The 24,039-nt window shown below is 56.4% G+C and overlaps 3 protein-coding genes across 6 annotated transcripts in view; 2 read left to right on the plus strand and 1 right to left on the minus strand.

Annotated features, from left to right (window-relative positions):
• The window catches only part of CSNK2A2 (casein kinase 2 alpha 2), a 34,285-nt gene extending 25,870 nt beyond the window's left edge, over nucleotides 1–8,415 (plus strand). Inside the window, exons 12-13 of one of the 3 annotated variants that reach the window (XR_010744534.1) lie at nucleotides 7,221–7,300; nucleotides 8,363–8,415. The gene's annotated coding sequence lies outside the window, so the exon portion shown is untranslated. Of the gene's footprint in view, nucleotides 1–654; nucleotides 1,100–7,220; nucleotides 7,301–8,362 lie in introns of those variants that run through there. The other 2 variants (XM_066327567.1, XM_066327566.1) reach the window with 2 other exon arrangements.
• CFAP20 (cilia and flagella associated protein 20) lies at nucleotides 4,717–11,416 on the plus strand. 2 transcript variants are annotated; one of them, XM_066327570.1, is made up of 6 exons: nucleotides 4,718–4,904; nucleotides 7,221–7,300; nucleotides 8,363–8,474; nucleotides 8,814–9,002; nucleotides 10,106–10,216; nucleotides 11,117–11,416. In XM_066327570.1, the coding sequence occupies exons 1-6, from the start codon at nucleotides 4,821–4,823 to the stop codon at nucleotides 11,120–11,122; spliced, it is 582 nt and encodes a 193-aa protein (XP_066183667.1). In that variant the 5' UTR covers nucleotides 4,718–4,820; the 3' UTR covers nucleotides 11,123–11,416. The 2 variants fall into 2 exon arrangements, with proteins under 2 accessions (XP_066183666.1, XP_066183667.1); XM_066327569.1 differs by lacking the exon at nucleotides 11,117–11,416 and having other exon boundaries at nucleotides 4,717–4,904; nucleotides 10,106–10,225.
• Nucleotides 11,417–17,752: 6,336 nt separating this feature from the next.
• MMP15 (matrix metallopeptidase 15) lies at nucleotides 17,753–22,966 on the minus strand. The gene is made up of 10 exons (XM_066327571.1): nucleotides 22,745–22,966; nucleotides 21,513–21,661; nucleotides 21,143–21,265; nucleotides 20,726–21,033; nucleotides 20,329–20,490; nucleotides 19,984–20,207; nucleotides 19,728–19,866; nucleotides 19,332–19,482; nucleotides 19,103–19,218; nucleotides 17,753–18,848 (listed from the first exon to the last, which is right to left on the minus strand). The coding sequence occupies exons 1-10, from the start codon at nucleotides 22,850–22,852 to the stop codon at nucleotides 18,409–18,411; spliced, it is 1,920 nt and encodes a 639-aa protein (XP_066183668.1). The 5' UTR covers nucleotides 22,853–22,966; the 3' UTR covers nucleotides 17,753–18,408.
• Nucleotides 22,967–24,039: the final 1,073 nt, after the last annotated feature.

Consider the following 24,039-nt stretch of genomic DNA (forward strand, 5'->3'; position numbering starts at 1 on the left):
CTGGAGCTGGGGAAGAGTGCTTTGTCTCTAGGAAATTAAGAGGTCTGGGGAACATGCATCTTCATCTGCATTCTCCTGGAGAAAGTGATTAGTCCTAGTGCATGTTCCTAGCCTTTAAGCTGGCCTGGCTCCAGCTTTCTAGCAGAGGTAGAGCATGGGTTTGGCTGAGTGCCTTGTAAGAGGAAAGGCTCTAAACTGAGCCCCAGCAGCCACTTAGGGATGCAGTAGGAAATGGATGCAGTAAGCAGCTTTGCCAGCTTGTCTGTTGGAAGTGAGCAGGGCACGATGGGAGCTTTCAGTGGAATTATGGGAGGTGTTTGTGGTAGTGGAGGGAAATTCAAAACAGTAGGTCATGGGAAAAAAAAAAATCCAAACTTGAATCTGGCTGTGACACTTCTGCTTTGCTGGACTGCATCTCTCTCTTGCTTTGCTCAGGCCTGCCTTCCTTTCTCACCCCTTCCAAAGCAGGCTGAGGTTCCCCTGCTGTCCCCACACCCAGAGGGCCATGGAGGGTGAGCCTGGGCCTGGCTGGGGGTGGGCTGGCAGATACGGGGCAGCGTGCCCAGCCGTGGCCTCATCACGGCGCTGGAGGAGCTCCGTGTTGAGCCGGCAGTGCCCCGCGACGCTCACTTCCCTCCTCCCGTCTCTCCTCAGGTCCCGATGCTGTTGCTCCCAATTTTCCATAAGCAGAATGAGAACCAAAACAAACGTCCCATCGGCGCGGTCGAGCGACGGCGGGCGGACTGCGCGGCGCGGGCAGGGCTCAGAGCGGGGCACACGCCTGGCTGGACGGCACTCGCCTCGCTATGACCGCAGCCCTTCCCTCCGAGTGTTAAAGGTTCTTCTGCCTCTGTTTCCTTGTTGAGCTCTTCCTGACCCAGAAAGCGTGGGAATGTGAAGGGTGTGCAAAGCAGTTGTTGGTTAGTCGTTCCTTCCTCTGTTCCGGCTGTTCCCCCCCAACCTCTGATGGACCATGGTTAGCCAGCTTGTGCCTGTCTCTTCCAGGACATGGGGGTTGCAGGGGATGTAGTATTGTGATGGACAGTTCTATACTATAATTAAAAGAATTCTATATTGTTGAATAAAAGTTTTAAAAGAAGCACGCAAGGAGGAGTATTCAGTGGAGAGGCAGCTGGAGAGTGCTGGCAGAGTGAGCTGTTCCCTGTGCCCAGCTAGGACAGGCTGGGTGAGGAGAGCAAGAGAAAATCATACAAAATCAGTGTGGACAGAGGCAAAGGAGCCACTTGCCACCTTTGGAGGTATTTATCCTTTCCCTCCTTATGCCCCCACTCTCTTCTGAAGGTGCCTGCCTGGGTGGGTAGTGGCCTGAATGCTGGTACCTGCTTTTTCCAGCCTTGTGGAGGCCTGGCCATGGCGGTGTCTCTGAACCACTGGAGCTCCCATCTCTTCCTCTTTCTTAGGCTCAGGCTCTCCTCCTCCCCCCCAGCACCATGACTGCAAAGCCGTGAGCCGGGAGGTCCTGCCCAAAGGCTGCTGCATTGCAGGAGTTCCTCTCAGATGTGATCCTTCACTGGCAGTGCTCAGGAGAGAATGGCTGTAATCATGGTTGTTGGCCAAGCTGGGCTCTGGTCTTAGGTATTAATGAACCACTTGAGATTCTGTCTAAAAGTCCTCAGCCGGACTCTGTAGGTACATAATCATTTCTCTTGTGTTGTCCCATTCCTTCCCATTGCCCATATACTTTTCCCTATACAGTCTTCCCCTATACTGAAGCTGCCCAGAGGAAAGGGTACCTCTGAGACAAGGCTCTTGCCTGGGAAGAAGAGACCTGTTGCTGGTTCCCAGGGAGGAGAACTGAGCCATGGGCTCCTGCCAGCACAGAACCACTCAGCACTGCTCTCACCCAGCTCTGGGCACTGGCCAAAGTGGAATTGCAGGAGTGACTCCTTGCACAAGGCCTGTAATGGGTACAGCTATGGGAACACACTGTCCTGGTGTGTCACACATGGAGATGCTGTGGATCCAGATGTAGATGTGGGCATCAGGTAAGTTCAGCCTACTGGTGCTGTAAGGCAGGTCCATTGCCCAGGAACAGTTTAATGGCAGCTCTGTTGTATCCAGGACTCTACTGATCTCTGGCATCTACGTTCATCAAGACTGTTTCTGGTGGCTGCAGCTCTGGCCAGTGGTGAGAGCAGGGAAGAGCCCATGGCAGAGCCCACCTGAGGGCCACACTAGACAGAAGCAGCACTGCGAGCATATGCTGAGCTGAGGTCCCTGCTGCACAGTGGCACATCCAAACACCGTTGCTGCTTGGATCAATCCATCTCCTGATGGTGTTGGATCATGTTCCCTATTGCCACCTGCTGCCATATCCTCTCCAAGTCCACAGCTTGTCTCCAGACAGTGCTTTCAGTGGCTCTTAACTGTTGTCAGAAATAAATTCTTCTTTGCCGATCCTTTTTGTCTTCAGTTCCTCTGGAGTCAAAAAGGTTTTGCTCATTCTGGCCCCGTGCTCCATCCATTGCACAGGTGTCCCTTGAAGGTGGTGTGTCCTCCTTCCTTGATTTTCTCTGCCAACTTGCTCCAGTACATGCTGGCACTGTCTCCTTCTGCATCCACTGATGTTTACACCTTTGTTCTCTTCTGATCCCTTGCTCAGCATCAGCCCAGCTTCCTTCTCTTCTTCCTTCTGCACTGCTCAGAGTTCAGCCAGTGTGAGGTCCAAAGCCTTCAGGTTGCCTCAGCACGCAAAGCCACTTTTGAGCCTTGCCTCCCCTTGCATGTGGTGGTTAGGGATCTCCTGCCCAATTGTCGTTTTGGTTTTCCCATTACAACTGCCCTTCATCCAGTGCTGCTCCTGTAGGAAAATCCAGGCTGGAAGAGTCATCTGGAGTCATCTGGACAAATCCCAGATCTCACACTCCTTGCAGGAGTCATTATTTTGTTCTTGGTTTTGCCATGTAGTGAAGGCTTTTTGCTCACGAAGGGACCGACTGAATTTGGTGCTGGTTTTATTGGTCCAAGCGCTGTCCTTGGAGCTGGCCCAGCCCTGGACATCTGCTCTCCAGTCTCAGTCAAGAGGGCAATGGCCTGGGTTAGGATTTCCCAGGCCATGAACCTGGGCCATGTGCTCCAAGGCAAGCACAGACTTGGTGACACTGGAGAGACCTGCTACATTTTGGTCTCGTAAATGCACACAGCAATGTGACACTTCAGAAGAGCAATGTTTCAGAAGCTTCCGAAAAATCTCATTCCTCTGAAGGCATCAGATTGCTGAGAATTCTGAAGGGAAGGAAATGCTTTAGTGGGCAGTTATTTCTGGAGCGGGCACTCTCTGTTCACTTCTTGGACCAGATTATTTTTTTAGGATGGGCCTTTTCCTCCATCTGCTCCCCCAAATTCAATCCCTGTGCACCCTGGGAATTGGAAGCAGAGGTGAGGTAACATGCCAACATCTTCCTGCCTATCTTCCAGGTGGATAACATCAGTCTGCGAATCTCTGAAATACATCTCTCAGACACCTCTTCCCAAATGCCAGCCTCGATTATTAATATCGAGGTGATACTAACAGGGCTCTTTCTCTGGCCTCTCCTCTAGCCCACACATGCCCAGGGAAGGAGGAGGAGCAACGGGTACTACATTTTGTTAAAATTAATTGAGAAATAGGGACAATTTGAAACCACAACCTATTTCTGTGTGCAGCAAAACATGACATTAAAGTGGTAAGTGGAGAGCGTGTGAATGAGCCGGCTGTTCAGGAATGGCAGCTGGATATTCCTCCCAGTTGTCTCCTACCGTCTGATTAAGGGAACAAGTTATTTCATCATACCATATAAAGTGTACTCTAACCCGCTGACTAAATATAGCTGATAATTTCTAACTAATGCCTTGCTTTTTGTGTACTCTACTTGTTTGTGCAAGGAATTGTGAAGGAAAGAGAAAGTGCTGCTAACCCAGGTGCTGTGAGGGAGCATTTGTAGCCGATGGGAGAGACAAACACGCCTAGCAGACAACATTGTTAGCATTTGGATGGGACATTAGCTAGCAACAGAGGCCTGCAGTTAACCTGAGGAACCATAAAGCTGGTGCAGAATGGTAATTCTTATGCTGTTTAGTGTCTGTGCATTGAAAATAGATGATTCAAACAGGTGTTATTACAGCTGGAAGAAATGTATGTCAGTTTAGAAATGTAATTTCTAGCCCAAGCTGTTCCTGTTAAGCCACTTCAGCTGTGCCAAGGCCTTTTCTCTACTCAAAGACATTGTCACGCCCATAAAGCCTACATCAAGCCCCCAATATTGCCAGGGTTCTGTATGCTATCCTGCCTGGATCGGAGCACCAAGACACAGGAGGTTCCTAGGGCACCCAGGAATGAGCGGAGCTAAAGGAAGCAACGAAGCGGAACAAACACCGTTCAAATGCTCCAGTCCTGTACAACCAGCACAGGGGAACGAGCAGAGAGAGCCCAGGCTGAGAAACACTCCACGAGCAAAAAGTATCCTTGGAAAAAGCAAACCACGGCGTCCCCTTTGGCCTGAGGGCGGTGAATTGCAGGGGGAGAACCGAGGTGCTTTAGAGGCGTCCCTGCCTAGAGCCCAGGCGTTCAGGGAACGTGATACCAACCACAGAGGAGCGGGCACGCTTCAGAGCGGGCTGGGCTCCAGCAGCTCGGCGGGGCGAGGCCGGGCACAGGCCGCGGTTGCCGGGGCAGCGCTCCCACAACGCCGTCACCCGGGAAGTGCATCCGGGGCCGCCCAAAGTAGTTCCTCGGTGACGGCGGCGGCGCGGCGCGGAGGGATCCGCCGTGTCCTGGCTGAGCGGCGGCCGCGGCCCGGCGCGGCCCGCCCGGCCCCGGCATGTTCAAGAACACCTTCCAGAGCGGCTTCCTCTCGGTGCTCTACAGCATCGGCAGCAAACCGCTACAGATCTGGGACAAGAAGGTGAGGCGGTGGGTTGGGGCAGCGGAGCGGCCCGGGGAGCGGCGCGGCCGCTCGGCTCAGCCTCCCGGGGCAGGCCCGGGGCCGCCGGCAACCCCCGGAGCGCTCCGGACACTGCGGGGCCGGGCTCCGCTCGCCTTCGGGGCCGGGCTCCGCTCACCTTTGGGGCCGGGCTCCGGTCACCTTCGGGGCCGGGCTCCGGTCACCTTCGGGGCCGGGCTCCGCTCACCTTCGGGGCCGGGCTCCGCTCACCTTCGGGGCCGGGCTCCGCTCACCTTCGGGGCCGGGCTCCGCTCACCTTCGGGGCCGGGCTCCGCTCACCTTCGGGGCCGGGCTCCGCTCACCTTTGGGGCCGGCCTCCGCTCACCTGTGAGGCCGCTCTCCGGCCGGGGCTGGAGCTGCAGCGGCCGCGTTACCGGGACCCCCGGGATACCGGCATCTCTCGGGTACAGGTTCCCGGGATGCCCCCAGCGCCGGTGTACCGGGCCCCGCGGGGTGTTTCTGAGGGGAATATGTTATTATGAGTATTTTCTGCCTTTGCTGGGCAGAAGAGCCCGGCGGCATGAGAAGCTGCAGCGCTGTGGGAGAGCTGCAGAAGTGTCCAGCACTGGCCGTAGGCAGCGGGACGGCCAAAGCCCCGTGGCCACTGCGGGGGCTGAGGTGGGCTCTCCTCTGGTGCCTGACCCGCCTTTCAAACAGGCTTGCCAGAGGCGTGCAAAAGTGAGCTGTGTGGCGGCTTGTAGCGTGTAGGAGAAGTTGTGAATGTCTCATCACTTTGTTTCTACCTCCTGCCAGTTTTTAGAGTGGTTCCTGCTCAAGGCCCCGTGCCTCTTCCAGGCTATCTTGCATCAAGGAGTTCTCCTCGGATCTTTAGAGATGTTGAGCTGTGCTGCTTTCCCCCAGTCACAAACCACTCATGGTTTAGCGATTCTGCAAAATACTTGTTACAGCCTCTGAGACCAAGGCCACAACCTGTATTTGGTTGCTTGTACATGAGCCTTAGCTGAATTTTTTGTAGTTTCAGCTGGAAGGAAAGCCTTCAAGGCAGTTCAGACAGCAGTGATGCTTGACCTGAGCGGGCTCATGTGAGCATTTACAAGTTGTGAGAAGGGGGAGACGAAGCACAGTCCCATCCTGTTTCCCATCAGGAGGGTACCCAGGTAGCTCAGTGAAGAACTGAGACGCCTCACACTGCCAGTGTGTCTGTCTGTGTTTTGCACAAATATTGGTGACTTAGAAAAGGATCAACAGCTTATTTGGATGGTGCAAGGACGAGATGCATTAAAGACTCTTAGACAAAGGGATGTAGTGTGCTGCCAGACTGGATAAGCTATAAGCAGGCTGGGCTGACCCTGCTTGGAGGTGAAGGTTGGACTGGAGGCACCTTCCTACGTGAATTGTCCTATGCAGGGTGATACTGTTATGACTTTGTGGCCCATGAGTGGCCAGCAGGAGCTCTGCTTGCAGGGCAAATGTCTGCAGTAGTCCTTTCAGTTGCAATAGTCTTGCAATAGTCTCTCTTGCGTGAAGCATGGTCAGCTTGGGTGTGCTTGTTGTGAGGATTGCCCTGCTCTTTTCAGCAGTGCATGAAATGCTCCTGTCATTTTGGTGAGAACTGGAAACAGTATTTAACGTTCTCCCATGTCGTAGGTGCATGCCTGGATTCATAGCTGTCCTAATGTAGACTTTCATATCTTTGCAAAAAGAACCAGCAGATTGTGATTTCTGCTTTTAAGATCTTAGGGAATATCTCAAGCTTTTGTAACATGGGGAAACCCACCTATTTTTTTGCCTTAGTAGGATGTGCACTGCTTGTGCTGGTGGGAAGAGTGTGTGTGTGTGAGTGTGCAGGAGTGTATCTGAGTGTGTGAGTGTCCAGCCCTCCCCCAGAGGCAGTCAGCCATGCCCAGCAGCACAGACCAAGTGCCCTTGGTGACCAGTGGGTGGCTGGTGTCTCCCCTGTATTGCTTGTCCTTGTTTTTTTTACCCCTTACTGCACTCAAGTTTGACTCTTACTCTTTTATGTTTGTTTGTTTGGGCCTCTGACGTGAGGCTGGAGTCCTCTGTGTTCACTGCAGCATATTTTAATAAATGGAAATCTTGCACTTGGTGCATGTGCAGCATGCTGGGCTATAAACTCTTGCTGGCACTCTGGGGCAGTGTTCAAAGCCTTGGAAACAGCGAGGTCCAGGAGAGTAGGAGCCAACTGAATGTAAATGGGTCCTCCTGGGGTCCTATTCCTTCTCTTAATGGAGCTGCCTGTGCCTCTTTTTTCCCTCTCAAGTAACGTCTGTACTGTCTGCCCCACTTCTGTTCCAGGTGCGCAATGGCCACATCAAGAGAATCACGGACAATGACATCCAGTCACTGGTGCTGGAGATTGAAGGAACAAATGTCAGGTAGGAGAAGCCTCTTCTGCTGTTCTGGGGGAACAGGACTCTGCCTTGAAGTGGAGTGAAATATGTCAGTACCCAGCAGACATCATCTTCAAACTACAGCAACGTGATGGCAATGTCTTTGTCAATAAATTGAAGAATCTGGCTCATACCACTGATACTCCTCTGTGGCAGTGTGCTGTGCCTTTCCCTGGATGGGCCTGTAGAGCTCTCACTCTCATCCTCAGTGGAGCTAAGGGATAAAAAATAAAATCCCATTATTTTTCCATCATTTGAAGGCAAGAAAAGTGGTGTTTAATACCCAGCCTCAGTCAGCACCGCCAGTTACTGAAAAAGCAGCACTGTCTGCTGTCTCTTCTATTGTCTTGGGCCTGTTCTCCTCACATGACAGCTGCTCTTCTTACAGCAGGAAGATCAAAGGGAGATTTATGAGGGGAGTTGCTTATGGAGCTTCTCTTAGCAACCTTGTCTCCATCACCCCGGGAGACAGACGCCAGCTCAGTGAGCGGGCTCAGAGTCTCCAAGGCTTCTCCAGGGGTGATTCAGAGCACGCGCTCCTTATAAGGGCAGTGGAGACTCCTCTCTTGCACACAGACTGAGCCAATGCTTCTCTTCCTCCAAGAAGTGTTGATACAGAACTTGCCAGGCGTGACGTGTACTTCTAGGGCTCAGGGCCTCTGTTTTCCCAGCCGTATAGAGCACACAGGGCCTCTGCGGAGATCTGGAGGGCTCTACCTGTTCAGTCAAGGGTAGGAGGAGGTTGTGTTAAGAAACAGCACTGACATGGCCTTGAAAACGGGGGAGATGAAGCTGTCCAGGAAGGTGTTTCATGCCCTGGGTGAGAAAAGTGCAATTTGAGATGCATTCTTTTTGCCCTTTATCTTTTTCTGCCTGCAGCTACCTCTGAAACTCTTCCTCCTGTTACAGGAAGCCCTGGTTGTTGCTGAGATCTTATGATCCCCTGTCCTCCAAGGCTGCATTGGGCCGAGGGAGAGACTTGGGTTACCTCGGGCTGTGCACTTTGTGCTGTGTGAGATCCTAAAGTGTTTTTCTCTCACCTCTCAGTACCACGTACATCACGTGCCCTGCTGACCCAAAGAAGACCCTGGGCATCAAACTACCTTTCCTAGTGATGATCATCAAGAACCTGAAAAAATACTTCACTTTTGAAGTGCAGGTGAGGAGTGTGCAGTGGGGAGGCCCCTCCAGGGACCACTGAGGAAGGCGCCAGAGAGCCTGCAGTCTTGTGTTGGAACTTGTCCCAGGCAGTGAGTGATCCCCAAAACAGTTTTGCTTTCTTGGCCATGTGGTGTGTCAGGTCTTCTGGTATGGGGGCATCAGTCAGCTCACAAACACGTTGTTGCTGTTCCTGGAAATGGGTCTGTTTCCTGTGTTAAAATGACTTCTGCTGTGGAGTGGAGGGGTGGGAGTAGAGAGCCCTCCTGGAGACGGGTAGCACTGTCCTGGGGAGTCGGGGGCCTGGCAGCCGGGTGAGCAGCCTGCCTTCCTTGCCCAGGTGCTGGATGATAAGAACGTCCGTCGGCGTTTCCGGGCCAGCAACTACCAGAGCACGACTCGAGTGAAGCCCTTCATCTGCACCATGCCCATGCGGCTGGACGACGGCTGGAACCAGATCCAGTTCAACCTGTCTGATTTCACGCGCCGCGCCTACGGCACCAACTACATCGAGACCCTGCGAGTGCAGGTGAGGGGCAGCCAGGACCTGCCCTGGGAAACCAACAGCCGGGGGTGTTCCTGTGGCTGGGACAGCAGCATGGGAATCTGGCTTTAGCCCTGCGTGGTTCCTTTGCCAGCCCTGCTCTTTGCAGAGCACTGTGGGACGGGAGCAAAGGCCTGACTGAAGCCTCACCTTACTAGATTGGGATGAAGGAGCCCATTTCCCTCATATTTCTCTGGTTGGCTGTTGGTTAGGGTTAGAGTTGTAGTTCCCTGTGGCATGCCATGAAGGAGTAGCTCTGCTGGGAATTACCTATGTGTTGCCTTACTGTCCAGATGGGCTGAATGGGAGCCTGGATGGGAAGGACCCATGGTGTACAGACCATTCATACTCGTGGTCAAGCTTGTTTCCTAGTGGTAGTGGAGTGACCCTGCTATCACTGAGTCCCTTGTAACAGAGCTGATGCAGTGTTTGTTCCTGCAGAGGACATGGAACTTGTTCCATATGCTAGGGAGTCATGTTCACAGTGTCCAGTGGTATGTGTTATTTTGAGGAATGTCTGTGTGTGGAGCGTGCCTGTTCCTTAGTATGAGGGGAGTGCTGCAGTTCCTTGCAGGATCGCTCTGAGGTGCAGGCAGTAAGCTGAGAGTTGTCTGCCTTCTCACATGCTCATGAGGGGGACCAGAGCAACCCCTTTGCTGCCAGCTGATAGTGGAGGCAGCACAGACTGGACAGGCTCATTCCTGACCTCAGGGAGGCCCTGAAGTGGGTGTGTTAAAAATGCAGCAGGCTGAGGCTGTGGGTGTTCTGGCAAATGCTGATACCAGCAAAGCAGAGGTCAGTTCACTGCAGAGAAGTCCACATTAGCAACTAAGACAGATCTCAGTTGGCAGAGATGCCAGAGCTTTGCCAAATCTTTTGAGTAAGTGTTGATCTCTGGAGAGAGCATCTAATGCAAAGCAGAGGGCACAAACCTACATTTCTCTTGTGCCCTGTCAGATTCAGAAAAGCAAGAGAGTGAAGTAGATTTCCAGCTGCTGAGCCAAAGAACCCATGTTGCATTATGACAACAAAGTGGGATGTGGAAAGAGCATGTGGAAAATGGACTGACTCTTTGTTTTGACTCTCAGATCCACGCCAACTGTCGTATCCGACGGGTGTATTTCTCTGACCGGCTGTACTCAGAGGATGAGCTCCCAGCCGAGTTCAAGCTGTATCTGCCTGTCCAGAACAAGGCCAAGGTGAGCTAGATGTGGGAAGGAGGGTGGGAGAACAGTGAGCCAGACTACCATTCCTCTGCCTCCTCCTGCTGCCTTTGCAACCCAGAGTTCCTTCTGGCAGCGGAGCTCTTGCCAGCTTTGGCCACCAGCCAGGGAGCACCCTCTCTGTTGCCAGGGTGAGCAGTCTGTCTGGGGTGCCTCGTTGTGTAGCTTTCCTGCCAAAACACATGGAAATTGTCATTCCCATCTAGGAGCAGGGTGAGCTGTTCAGCTGCTCTCCATGTCCTCTGTGGCTGCGTTGAAGGACTCTGGGCAGTTGCAGCCTCCCGGCATCTCTCCAGAGCTTTCATCCATGACTCAGCTCAGCAACTTTGCTCTTCAGAGCAGCTGCAGCTCCACATTTGTCTTCCAGGAGAGATGCTGTTTGTGTCCCTCTAGCCCAAAATGAGTCCCCTCTGATCTTTTCCCCGCCCAGTGCAGACCGTGGTGCCATAAGGGGGGAAAGAGACACCATGGCTGCCCTCAGGAGGAGCTGCCAAGCTCTGCTCTTGCAGTGATGTGAGAGGAGTGAACATGCTGGCATATTGAGAGATCTTGAGCAACATGCAGCAATTTTGAGGCTTGTGAGGAAGCACCTTCTTTGCCAGGGCCAGCCTGTCCCAGTGCAAACACTTCTTTTAGCAAAGAAGATTCCTGGGCAAAGTGTCAAGCTGCTGAGGGAGAATGTTGGGGGCTTATGGTAGTGGGAGGTAGGAGGTACAGTGTTAACTGCAGGTAACACCTCTGGGGGGCCTGTCACTGCCTTCTGGGCTGTAGCAGCCTCACAGAGGTGTCTGGGGAGTGCTTGGAGCCCTCCCAGTACTGTTGTCTTGTGCTGCCAAGTCTTGTAAGTGTCTCCTTTCTTCTCCCTGCTCTGTCCAGCAATAACACCACATTGGGAAGAGATGTTGGCGTGCAAATTGTACAGAGTCAGAGTTTTCCTGGCTGTTCCTAAAGTGCTGAGCCTAAACTGTGCAGGTGGCCTGGTACCCAGTCTTGTCTTGCTCAAAGTGGCCGCTGTGCCTCCAAAGAAGGGATTCAGCAGGAATTGTGGAGTTAAGTGTATACTCTTGAAGTTAGCAGTTTTATTTTTTATTTCCTCGTTTTCCATCTCTTATATATGCTCTAAATATGGATGTAATACTTGTTCTTGAAAAGTTATTAAACATTTGGCTCTGTAAATCTGCTTCTGTCTTCTTCCTCCTTTGATGGATCCTTAACTTGCACATTTGAGTGCTTCAAAAAGTGCCAGAGAATTTCTTTGAGAGCCCAGATGCTAGAAATTGCCTCTGAACTTGACTTTGATCAGCACCCTCACTGTTTAAGGGATAGCACAGATGCAAACAGCAGCAGTCTGGTGAGAGGAAAATTAGTGAGGTTTCCACAGAGAAGACAGAAACTGTCTCCAATTCATGAAGTTTGTAGTACTATGACAAAAACTCATGCTGCTCGTGAAAACGGGTTTTTCATTCCCTTTTTCCTTGAAGCCATTTTTCCCAGCAGTGACAAATTAGGCTTACCTGCCTGTTAGGGCACAGTTTTGTTGGCTGTGTAGTTACCAACTCACTCCAGCTCTCAACCAAGCCTTTAGTAGCATGAGGAGGCACACAATAGCCTTCCAGCTGCCAAATTGTCCCTTTCCCCAGGGATCAAAGGGGAGGTTTAGCAAAGCAGCATAACAGAAGCGGAAGTCTTTTCCTGTGCTGAAGCTGCCCTTCCCTGCCTCAAACCAATCTGCCTTTGTTGTAGAAAGGCTTGTGAAGGGGAGGCCAGAGACTCCATCAGTAATGGGGTGTGTCTGGGAGTAGATGATGCCTTTCCTGCGGGGCCAAGCCCCCCATCAAGACTTTGCAAGGGAGGTACCAAAGGCTGGGAGCGATCCTTCCCTGGGCTGTGCAGTGAATGTGGAAGACTTCACTTGAGTTACTGCTCTGTAGAACAAAGCTGCTCTCTCAGGAGGAGGAGAGCCTGCTGCGGGACATCTGCCTTAGATTCTGGGTTTAATCCTGACCACTGAAACCCCACCTGGTTTAAAGGGTTTGGTATGTCTGTGCACCCTCTCTCTGCATTTCTATGGCAAAGCTCTCCAGGCACCTGTAATGGAGCTGCCTCACCTGCACCTTTAGAGCTGCTGGGCTTTCAACTGGAGGTGCTGCCATGTGGGGCTGGATTGCACCTGCAGAAGACTTTCTGGAGAAGACCTTTGCAATTCTTCTAGCAGCTGAACAGCTTGGTAGCTCTAAGGATCCCAGCCAATGAAGCCCACATGAGAAAGCACCATCCATCTTGCATTGACATATGTCAAGGCTTGGCTGGACTCGATCTGTTAAGTGGAATTGCACTGGATCGTGTGCCAAGGGTTGGCCTTAATGAAGTCCATGCTGAGGCTTTCTCCATGTTTGCAAAGTTTGCCAGAGCTGGGGGAGCTGCTGAGTGCATCCATCAGACACCAGGAGGTTAAATGTGTATCTTTTCCCGCAAGCCCTTGCTTAACACCATGTGGTTTTGGGAGTCTTTGGCAGCTGAAAACTCAGCAGGAGCTGCTGCTGCCTTTCCCTGCCCTGCTGGGGCCTGTGCTGGAGTTCCCCCTTGTCCTTGAGGAGTTGAGCTCACCCTGAGTGACCAGCTCTAATGCATTAAGAGGGGCTGGGCTCCCCTGGGCCCCGAGCTGGCTGCCTCTGCAGAGATCAGATGGGCCATGCTGCAAATTCCTGCCCGACCTCTAGGAGCTGTGCCAGCGGATTTGCTGGAATAAACTCCCAGCCACAAACCCTTACATCCATATGGACCTTCTGTGTATTTTTAAATATGAAACAAAATACTGAATCTTCCTGTTTACTTGTTGCACAAAGTGGAGTATCATCAGATACTGGCTCTTTCCTTTAGGGCCAGATGCTTGATTTACACAGTGTTCTTCCAAAATCTTTCTCTTCTAATCCCTCTTTCCCATCCAAAACTTTAACCATCTCGCTGATGGTGGGTGAAGTTGGATGCTCTCCCTGTGGGAGAAGAGGAGATGCTGGTAGATGGGCCAGAATGTCAGAGGCATCATGCCCAGCTTCTTACTCCTTTGGTTATGGCTTTTGATGTGACTGGGATGGAACATCCTCCTGACATGGAAAGAGTTAGGAATACAGGAAGGAGGAATGCAGGAAGGAGGTGGGGGCAGAGATGAGAGTCATGGATGGCTACTGCCTGCCTGCTCCCAGGGCAGCCCCAGCTAGGTATGAGGGGTGGGCACAGGGGAGTCCTGGTTCAGTGCAGGCAGCCTATGGAGAAAAGACCTTAAATATCTCCTCATTCACCTTTCTGTGGGTGGCCTGCTCCTTCCTTCCTTCATAAGTCCTTGTTACAGATCACGTCAAGTGGGAGAGAAAAGAATCTTTGTGGAGAGCCCTGATTTCAACCAGGGGCAGAGCAGGGCCCACCCAAAGATCAGTTTTCTTCTCTGCACCAGCTTTTCACTTTTGTCTTCCATTGGCTGGGGCAAGGTTCTGCACGTGGACACTTTGATCAGGACCTCAGTGCTGGGAGCTGCTTTCTACATGAAAGGCAAAGCTTCCATTTGAAAGCTTGGATGCTGAAATACGGTGAGTGCACAGGCTGCAGCTCCTGGCAGCAAGGGACCTCCCCTGGGCTGGGCCAGCAGCAGCAGGCTTGGGCTGGAGCAGCTGGCAGTCACTGTGGTGCATGCCAAGGCTGGGACATCCCAAGGCTCCAGTGGCTCTGCCTGGACAGGTGGCAGCTGCTGGCAGGGCAAGCAGGCAGTGGGGTTTTCCTGGAAAGCCTTCTCCGTTTGCTCTACTGCTGGGGCAGAAGAGTCCTGTGTGAGCGTCCAGCTCAGCAGAGTGGCAGGACACTGGTACAAGCTTCTGTCCCTGCCTGTGTTTGTCCCCTTGCACTTTGTGACCTTCTTATCAAGTGGGTCCTGACAAAGAAGCACAGAGCTGTAATCACAGAAGGATAAGCAGGAATCAAATAAATCTGGGCCAAACTCTGCTTCTTGTCCATTCTGCATCTCCCTGGATGTCTTGGGCCAAATGTTGTCATCTTTATAGAGGGATTACACCTCCAGGGCGACATTAATCCTTTGCAGCTGTTGTCTAATGTGGGGCAGGCAGTGCTGGAAGCAAGGGAAATATTTATTTTGAGTTTTACCACTGGCCACCGCCCAGGAAAACCAAGTGACGGTACTGGGGACTTTGGCCACTTTGCATGCAGAGAGAGCTGATGTTCCTGCCCTGCTGGCGCCTGCAGGAGAGGGGTCAGAGGCCTGGCAGGCTGCAAAATGGGATCACCCAAACACAATTTGTTTGGGTAAGGGAGGAGTTGTGCACCCTAAGAGCTAACCTGGGATGCAGAGGGGAGAGCCTCAGAGCCGCTAGAGGTGAGAAGATAATGGATGCCAAGTTGTGCTGAAGCAGCCCATCTGCTTCACCATCACTTCATATGTTACCCCTGCAGCCCCAGATATGTGAGATGAGGGGTCCCAGCACCCCGGGAGCAGGCTGGGGGCTGCCCGGGTGTGAGGGGAGGAGAGGGGTATGAGCCACACACACACTTGCCGAGCTCAGTGCGGTTGGTGGGTGCATCCCACCCGCGGCGGGGCTGTGCTGGCACCGACCCGTCCCCGAGCCTCCGCCCTGCCTGCAGCGAGCACATGCAGCAGGTTCAACCCCTCCCAGGGCCCCGCGGCCCTGCCCTCCATCCCCAGCATTGTTTCCTCCGACCTTGAGCCGGCCGGTCGCTGCCTGCTGTATCCCAGCCCCAGTTCTTCCTCTGCACTGAGCCCGGCTTCCTCTGTGTTTTCCGGGTCCTTTCCTCAGCGCCGAACAGGGGATGGTGCCCTCGCTTGCAGAGGAAGAGCAGGATTCTCCTGAGATGGTGCTAATTAGGCAGAGAGCCCCTGCCAGCCCTGGTGACCTCCTCACGCACATCCCAGCAGCCATCCCAGCACAGCAGGGCCTGGAGGACGCTGAGCTCCCAGGGTCTTTTCCAGATCAGACTTCTCCAACCTATTTTTGGGAAGCAGGGAGCTGCCTGGCAGGAGTGGAGCCTGGCGGGGCACCCGGCTCAGCCAGACCTGACTCCCTCATGCTCCCAACAGCCCTGTCCCTTGGAGCAGGTGTCTGCCCCTGCCTCCCACAGCCACGGGTGGCCAGAGGTGAGCTGACCCCACTGTGGGTGTGCAGGGCAGCGCAGGAGCCTCCGGCAGAGCCTGGGCGCTGCTGCAATGCTGGGCTTTGTCTCCAGCGGGTCCTTTACTGCTGTCCGTGAGCGTTTCCAGATGGCCCTGGGCTCCTGGCACCAACTCTGCTGCAGCATCCGGGGAAAAGCGGGAGGGGGTGGGAGGCGGTGTCCCAGCTCACCAAGTGTGGCGGCTTGGCCCTCTGCTCCCAGCATCCCTAATGCCCGCCGAGGAATTGTTCCCAGCTCCTGTCCCACCCTGAATCAGCAAGGAGGCCCCGCCCTTGCCATGGAAGGGATATCATGAGCAGCTGGCCCTGGGCATCCTTGTCCAGCTCTGGCGTTCCCTGCGAGCCAGGCGTTTTTCCAGGTACCAGGCTTTGGGGTCCCAGTCCTGCACCCCGTCGAGCCTTCTGTACCCCCAGGAGAGAAGGGAAACACTGCTGCCGTGGGAAATACATCTGTTTCAGAAATGCATCTGCCACGGGAAGTGCATCCAGTGTGGGAAATGCATCTGCCGTGGGAAATGCATCTGCTCTGGGCTCTGGAGCAGTCTCTGCGGGGGTGGGGAGAGTGAATCCCGGCCGTGCTTTCCTCGTGCCTCGCCTTTTGGCAAGGTTCATGGATTTTGGCAGCTCCTGGTGCCTGTCTGGCCGCGGTTCAGGACAGGCTGGAGTGTCAGGCTGCCCCATGGCAGGGCTCCCGGCTCAGCAGAGCTGTGAGTCCTCCCTCAGCTCTGGGGAGGACCCACACAAGTACGAATCTGAGCAAAATGGTCAAAACTGAACTGAAGGAATGTGACCCAGCAAGGCCTGGCTGATGGAATACAACAGCTCAGCCACTTTGAGACCTTTTTCCACCCACTCCCCCCAATTCCTCAGAGGTTTTCTGTTCCTGATTTTGACTTCTCGCTTGGCTGCAGTGATGTGCTGAGTCTGAGCCAAACGTGTTTTCCAGGGAATCGGCTCATGTCTGGAAATCACTGCCCAGTGTGGACAGGGATGGAGGCTAGGGCAGGGGATGATGGGTGACTCAGGCCACAGGGTACCCCCCCAGCACCAGGAAAGCAGAGTGAGAGCCAGCATCACTCCTTCCCTTTTACAGTAATTAGTGTCTGACAAGTGGCTGGGCAGCTCAGGGTAATTCAGTGCTGGGAAGTGGTTGTAGCAGTCGGGAACTGAGCCAGCAGCTCTGGGCCCTAGGGAGGGAGAAGGATGGGGGAAGCACAGAGGCTTCACATCCTCATCCATGAAGTGGGGGAACCCTCCCACCCAGCAGCCAGGGCTGGCAGGAGGGGATGTGGGCAAAGGAGCAGCTGGAGCACCTGGGCAAGGGGAGCAGGTCAGGGGTGCACCAAGACAGAGGTGCCTGGGGGAGAGGCAGGGCACAGGTGTTGGCACAGTGCTGGCCCTGGTCCTGCTGCAGGGGAGGCTGGAGGAAGCAAGGATGCTAACTGGAGCCAATTCCCACATGGGGATGTTCCCCAATTCCAGAGGGTCATGTCCACAGGGATGGGTCAGGTTCACACAAATCTCCTCGCCCAGCACAGCCCAATCAGCCTCCCCACCAGTGCAGCAACTGTGCCAGGCCTCTGCTGCCCACCCCAAGGCTCCACCTGCAGAGCAAACCTGGCTCTGGCTGCCACCCCTGTGATCACAACATCACCAGCAGAGGCAGGGACACCACTATCTCCATCACCGCTTCTGTAGTTTGGTTTTTCCCAATAATGTCTGAGCAACATTTTTCCCCAGATAAAGCCAGTTTCCTATCCCTGAAGTCTAATCTTTCCCACTCCCATGATTATTTCCCTGATCTCTGCAGCAGTCGTGACTCCTCTTGCCTTCCTCTGCCAAGACAGCAGTGGTGAGACAGGATATGGCCACCCCTTCCCCCCAGGAAACTCCACATGGCCGTGTGGGGACAGGGAGCTGAAGCACCCTGTGAAGTGGCTCCAGGAGGGTCCCCCAGCTGTGCCGGCCCCTGCCCGGGGAAGGGAGGCGGCCGCCCGGGGCTGAAGAGCAGTGCTGGCTGGGGGAGAACAAGGCACCCTGTGTTCCCAGCCAGGCCCTTGTCACTGCCATGGGAGCTGCTGAAAGGCAGCTCTGTCCACTGGTGGGGGGGGGGCTGCTTTAGCTGACCCCCCTAAAGTGGCAGCCCCAGGGCAGGGACATCACTGGCCATGCTGACCCTTTCCCTGCATCCCTTAGCATGGCACCCTGTCCCCTGGGGGTGCCATGCAGGGAGACGCCCCCAGACAAGCCCCGTTATCATGAAATTTGCCCAATCCCTCCCAGGGCAGCCCCGCAGCAGGAAGGACAATGGCACCACAGCTCTCCACACACCCGACCCGTTTAATGGACATACAAGGCGGCCGTGCCCACTGCCCTGCCCACAGGGCCATGTGCCCCAGGGCTTTGTCCCACGGTGGCAGCAGCAGGGCCCGGACTGAGCTGAGCTCCAGCAGGGTTGCAGAGGTGGCATTTCCCAACTCACACTGTCTTTAGGCACCACATCCCTGTATCCCCGTGGTTCAACAGGAAACACAGCCATGAGCTCAGCCCTCCCTTCCCCACCACTGCAGGTGCCAGCGGCTGAGACCTGCCAGCCCGCAGCACTCGTGAGCAGCCCCCAGCCCACTCACCACCCAAGCTGCAGCGGGCTCACACAGGAGGAAAGGACCCTGCTGGGACCCATGGCAGATGCAGGCATGTGATGGGTGGCAGCCTGAGGGGTGGCTAGGGGGACGCACAGGCACTAGGGAGCAGGCAGGGCCTGGATGCCCTCCAGCCCCCCCATGACCATCCCCGGTCCCAGCCCGGCTGCTCTGGAGGGGCTGGGGGGGTTGGGCATCCCCCCTTTTCTGAGGCTGGAGCCATCAAGCAACAATGGGGTAGAGGGGCTGAGGCCGTGGTGAGGGTCAAGGGGAGGGGGTGTCAGGTCCATCTTAGCACCATGGTGGTGGGGGCGGTTGGGGCAGGGAGCCAGGGTCAGACCCACTCCTGCAAGGAGCGCTTGCAGTACATGAGCATTCGGGGTGCGCCCTTCCTCTGCATCTGGACGATGACGTAGATGAGGCCCAGGATGCAGAGCAGCAGCACCAGCAGCACCAGCACCATGACCACGCTCATAGTGCGTGTGTACTCGTCAATCTGCACCACCACGTCCACGTCCCTGCCTGGCTGGCCATCTCCCTCGTTGTAATCCTCATCTTCCTCTTCCTCCTCCTCCTCACCTTCAGTCCCCCCATCCCCATCAGGGTTGAAGGGGGGTCGGTCCACATCGGGCCAGCGGGGATTGGGGTCTGGGACCAGCTCCGTGTGACAGCCCATGAAGTCCCGTAGGATGGATTTGGGATAGCCTGGCTCTGTCTTGAGACGCTCATTGTCAAACTTCCAGTACTTAGTGCCTCTGTAGAAGTAGGTGGAGGCTGGGGGAGAGAAGATCAGGACAAGGGGTAAGTCGGTGGGCACAGGACACTGCAGAACCTGGGCACCCCTGCAGATGCCCAAGACAGCAGGTTTTGCTCCAGGACTGGTGAAACCCTTCAGAAAGGGATTCACTGCTGACCCCCAGACACTCTCCCCAAGTCCATCCCATATCCCGTATGTGGCCAGGCTATCAGAGGGATAATCTCATCCCCAAGACCCCCCCCACCACCCACCCCTCTCCTCCTCTACTTACAGGCATCCGAGCTGAGGAAGGCTCCCTTGGGAGAGGGAGGGATGCCCACCCAGACAGAGATGGGCTTTGGGTACCCAGGGTCCACCGAGCGTGTGTCCTCATTAAAGCGCCAGTATCTGGGGAGAGGGAGGTGAGGAGTAGGTGAGGAGCACAGAGGTCCCCACGGCCCAACACTGTCCCCCTGACAGGGGCCAGGAGGCAGCAGAGCAGGGAGATCACAGAGACTCACCTGTCCCCACGGAAGAAGAAGGTGTGTCCCGTGGGTTCCCACCAGACGGCCGTGTCAATGCTGTCGTAGGGGATGCCCTGCCCATAGGTGACCAGGGGCTGTGGGTACCCAGGCTCCAGGTTGGCTTCTCGGAAGAGCCAGTACCGGTCACCTAGAGGGGAAAAGAGTTGGAGAAGGTGGATGAGAAGGTCCTGCCCAGCTGCTGTGGCAGATGCACAAATGGACAGGGATAGTGTAGGTACCTGTAGCCACCCCAACCCCTTGGGATCACACAGCAGCCCTGGCTGGCGGGGTGGGTCAGGATGGGACTGAAGCCAACCAGCTCTCAGCAGCTTTGTGGGGGGCACTGGGGGTCTCGCTTCCACCTCAGCCCTCCCATCCAGCTTCCCTGCTCACCTTTAAAGAAGACGAACTTCCCATCATGCCTCTCATAGGCAGCATCGATGTCCCCAGGGAGGCCCCGCCAGAAGTGTCCGATGGGCATGGGGTAGTTGTCCAGCACCCGGTTGTGCCGGACCCTCCAGAACCACCGGCCCTGGAAAGAAACGGTGTTGGCAGAGCATGGAGACAACACAGGGACACAGTCACCTTGCTGAGAGATTCTCCCACCCATAGACCCAAGGAAAGGGCAAGAGGGGGTCCTGGCAGGTACCTTGAATACAAACATCTCCCCACGCAGCACTGCCACCGTGTCAAAGTCCCCATCGCAGATGTCGGGGCCATACTGGTCAGGTCGGTCTGGGCTGCCAGGTTTGGGTGGTCGCTCTGGTTTCCCCGGAGGGGGAGGTTTAGGGGGTCTCTGGTCTGGCCTGCCAGGTCTCCGGGGTGTCACGGTGGGCAAAGGCTTGGTGGGCTGAGGGTGCCCATCTGCGGTACCTGGATCAGGCATACGAGAGAAGGGATGTGGTGATGCAGACCAGCAGCACCTGTACCTCAGTTTCCCCACACACATGCCCAGAATCCCACCTTTGGGATGATCCCTCAACCAGCTCCTCACCGTAGAGCTGCTGGATGCCCTTGAGGTCATCCTCAGGCAGCTGGAAGTTCTCTGTGTCCATCCACTGGTAGAAGGGGGCCATGATAGCACTGGGGTTGCTGGAGTGCTCCAAGCCCAGCGAGTGCCCCAGCTCGTGCACGGCCACCAGGAAAAGGTTGTTCCCTGCATGGAGAGGCACCATCAGCAAGAGGGGGTGGAGGACATGACACATGATGTGGACCCTGAACCCAGCACCCTGCAAGAGGGGTGCTCCAGTGGGATCAGCCTGCATCACCCATGGTGGACCTGCTCTCCCTGCCACTCCTGTCCACACCAGCACAGCCCTCCCCACCCTCCAACCCAGAAGGCCACCAGGCTCCTCTGGTCACCTTTACCACCTCCTTGGCCCTCAACTCACCAGACACATCTGCATTCTCCAGTGTCCAGGGCTCATCCAAGTCAAAATGCGTGTCCCCCCCCATGCCAGGGCCAGGAAAATAGGCATGAGCCAAAAATCCCCCAAGGCCATCAAAGGGAGAGCTGTCTCCATGGAATCCAGAGGCAAAGAGCACCATGATGTCAGCCTCCTTCTTCCTTTTCTGCCGGATGTCCTCGTAGGCCACCTCCCGGAAAACCAGTGGCGTGGCTTGCTCCCACACCCGGAAAGCTCGTCGGACAGCCTCGTATGAGTGGTACCGACCCAGCTTCTCCGTGTAGTTTTGGATGCTGGGGATACAGAATTCACTAGGGAAGGCCTGGAACAGCACTCGTTCCCTAACGGGATCCAAGGCTCTCCACGGGCTGAAGGGAGGGAATCCCTGGCAGTGTTGGGTACCTGAAGGTGAGGTGATTCTGGCTCCAACGCCGCCCTGTCAGCGCGTACCGCTTCCGACGCATGTTGGACTTCATCCGTGCTCCAAACTGATCTGGGACCCCACAGCGGGGACGTTTCATCCACCTGCCAGGAGGACACCAAGCCAAGGCTCAGCTCACCATGGCCAAGGTCCCAAAGGGTTACAGCACCCACAGACACCAGGGATAACATCCTGGCTGCAGAGGTGCAGCCTCCAAAAGGGGAGAAGCAGCTCCCAAGGGGGACCCACTTTTCCAGGTGCCGGCAGAGCCCTGGGGCTGTCAGACAAAACCACAGAGCCTGAGAGTGGAGCTGCCATCTGCTCAAGCAAGGGGACAATGGAGAAACTCACGCCTTGGTCTCCTCGTCCAGGACGCCAGTGACGGTGATGCCGTAGAACTTCTGCATCTCGGCAAGCGCGGCGGAGAAGGTCTGAGCCGAGCGCATGGTGGACATGCGGCGGCTGGGCTGCGGCAGGTACCCGTAGAGCCGCAGCCATGCCTGCACCGGGAGAGCCGCGCGTCAGCCCCGGCAGGGACCTGGAGCTCCCCAACACCCGGTGGGGAAGGATCTGTCCCCTGCCTGACTGTACCCCAGCCCTGTGTCCCTTCATGGGGGTCAGTGCCAGCTGCCAGTGGCAAATGCCAGCCCCGAGCAGGCAGCAGTGTGGGAGCAGGGGACAGGGTCCCTGCCCTGCCCTGAAAGGTGGGGGATCCAGAGATCTCGGGGGGCTGCTGCCGGATGCCCTGACTCCAGGGACAAGGGAGCTGGCAGGAGGCCAGGCTGCCTGCAGGCTGCCTGTCCCCATCCTCCTCCGGAGGCGTCCCCTGGGAGCTGCTGAGGGATGTGAAGCTTGGGACCCCCACTCCAGCCTCCAGCCACAATGGGGCTTCTGTCCTGCGGGGCTGCAGCCCCAGGGCGGGGGGCAGGAGGGTGCTGGGGCGCGCCGGGTCTCTTCCTTCCTGCCCCAGCCTCCGCCTCCTCTTGTCTGCTTTAATTGCATTTTATTTTAATCTTTATTATTACTCTTTTGTAACTTTCTTTTTTCCTCTTATTCTTCTTTTTTAATTTCCAAATTAGGGGAGGGGTCCTTTTAATCTTTAAAACTTTTCTTCTAAATTCTTTCCAATTTTTTTCCCTTTTCTAAGTCTTATTCCTCTTCCAAGTATTTTTCCTTTTCCAAATCTTATTCCTCTTCCAAGTCTTTTTCCTTTTCCAAGTCTTCTTCTCCAGGTTCTCCAATCCTTTTCCTATCCCAATTCTTTTCCTATCACTTTTTTTTTCCCCAAAAAAAGGCTTAACATTTTAATTACTATCAACATTAAATCTATTAATTTCTTCTACCCCCACTCCCCTTCCCCCGGCGAGGTGGTGGAGCAGAGCCTTTATCAAAACCCCTTTCACCCCCTCCCCCGCCGAGCACAAAGCGCTTCCTCCCCACGCCCCACACCCCGCCACCCCCGGGGGCGACCCGGAGCCCCCCCGCCCCGTTCCCCGCCCCGCCTTGCACCTGCAGCGGCCGGCGGTGTGCCGGGCCCGCAGGTGGCGGTGCGGCGGTGCCCGAGCCCCGGGCCCGTGGCTCACCTCGGCGTTGATCTCGTCGCCCGCCGCCGCCGCCAGCAGCACCAGCAGCACCACGAGCGGCGGCAGGCGCCCGCCCGCCCGCCAGGGGGCGCCGCCCCCTCCTGCCATTCCGCGCCGCCGCCGGGTCGCGGCTGCCCCCGGCCGCGCCGGGCCGGGCCGGGCCGGGCCGAGCGCGGCGGTGTCGGAGCTACGCCGCCCTCATGGCCCGGGGCCGAGCCGCCGCGGGGGGCTGCGCACGGTGCATGGGCGGCCGGCGCGGCGCGGCGGGACCCGGCTCCGCTCGGCTGCTCTGCTCGGCTGCCCTGCCCCGCGCGCTGTGCGCGCCGCCGGGAGCGCCTGACGGAAGGCGCGCGCGGCGGCGGCGGCGGGGAGCGGTGGGAGCGGGCGGGGCCGCGACGGGGGCGGGGCCTGAGAGGGGCGGGCTGAGAGGGGCGGGGCCTCCCCCCCGCACGTGTGTGCGCGGGCCGGCCCCGGGCACAGCCCCCGCCCCGCACAGAGACCCCGGCCCCGGGCAGAGACCCGGCCCCGGGCACAGACCCCGGCCCCGGGCACAGACACCCCGGCCCCGGGCACAGACACCCCGGCCCCGGGCACAGCCCCCAGCCCCGGGCAGAGACCCCGGCCCCGGGCACAGCCGCCAGCCCCGGGCACAGACACCCCGGCCCCGGGCACAGACACCCCGGCCCCGGGCAGAGACACCCCGGCCCCGGGCACAGCCGCCAGCCCCGGGCACAGCCGCCAGCCCCGGGCACAGACACCCCGGCCCCGGGCACAGACACCCCGGCCCCGGGCACAGACACCCCGGCCCCGGGCACAGCCGCCAGCCCCGGGCAGAGACCCGGCCCCGCGCAGAGACCCGGCCCCGGGCAGAGATCCCGGCCCCGCGCAGAGTCCTCCGCCCCCTGTCCCGGGCCGCTCCCCGCCGCCATCCTCGCCCGCTCCGGCCCCGCCGGCAGCCGCCAAATCCCCCGACTTTGCCCCCACAGTCATTTGTTCCCTGTGCCGAGGGTCTCTGACACCGATGTTACACAACCGGGTGCTGTGCCAAGGCCCTGCTGGGGCTGGTGGTTGAGCATTAACCTGAGAGAAACCGGTTTCACTGAAGTTCCCAGGGGCTAAATATATCTCTACCTTTGTTTGTTTTTCCTTCCCCCAAAAGAAACTTATCTTGCAGATACCCATCCAGGAAACTAACTGGCTAAAGACTTAACAGATTTTTTGTTAAGGACTTCAAAAAGCTGCTGGCAGCAGCAACCGGCTGCGATGCTCCCAGGGACACAAATCCCAACTGTATA

Source organism: Sylvia atricapilla, chromosome 12 (genome assembly GCF_009819655.1).
Source record: "Sylvia atricapilla isolate bSylAtr1 chromosome 12, bSylAtr1.pri, whole genome shotgun sequence".
Taxonomy (NCBI): Eukaryota; Metazoa; Chordata; class Aves; order Passeriformes; family Sylviidae; genus Sylvia; species Sylvia atricapilla.

What these genes read in the sequence shown, in the direction of transcription:
- MMP15 (XM_066327571.1), bottom strand. Translation starts at nt 22,852, where the DNA reads ATGGCAGGAGGGGGCGGCGCCCCCTGGCGGGCGGGCGGGCGCCTGCCG. An exon ending in GAAGTTCGTCTTCTTTAAAG is followed by an intron (nt 19,483 to 19,727) that starts GTGAGCAGGGAA and finishes TTTCCCCTCTAG; the next exon opens with GTGACCGGTACTGGCTCTTC. An exon ending in CTTCCTCAGCTCGGATGCCT is followed by an intron (nt 18,849 to 19,102) that starts GTAAGTAGAGGA and finishes TCTCTCCCCCAG; the next exon opens with CCTCCACCTACTTCTACAGA.
- CFAP20 (XM_066327569.1), top strand. Translation starts at nt 4,821, where the DNA reads ATGTTCAAGAACACCTTCCAGAGCGGCTTCCTCTCGGTGCTCTACAGC. An exon ending in TACAGATCTGGGACAAGAAG is followed by an intron (nt 4,905 to 7,220) that starts GTGAGGCGGTGG and finishes CTTCTGTTCCAG; the next exon opens with GTGCGCAATGGCCACATCAA. An exon ending in ACTTCACTTTTGAAGTGCAG is followed by an intron (nt 8,475 to 8,813) that starts GTGAGGAGTGTG and finishes TTCCTTGCCCAG; the next exon opens with GTGCTGGATGATAAGAACGT.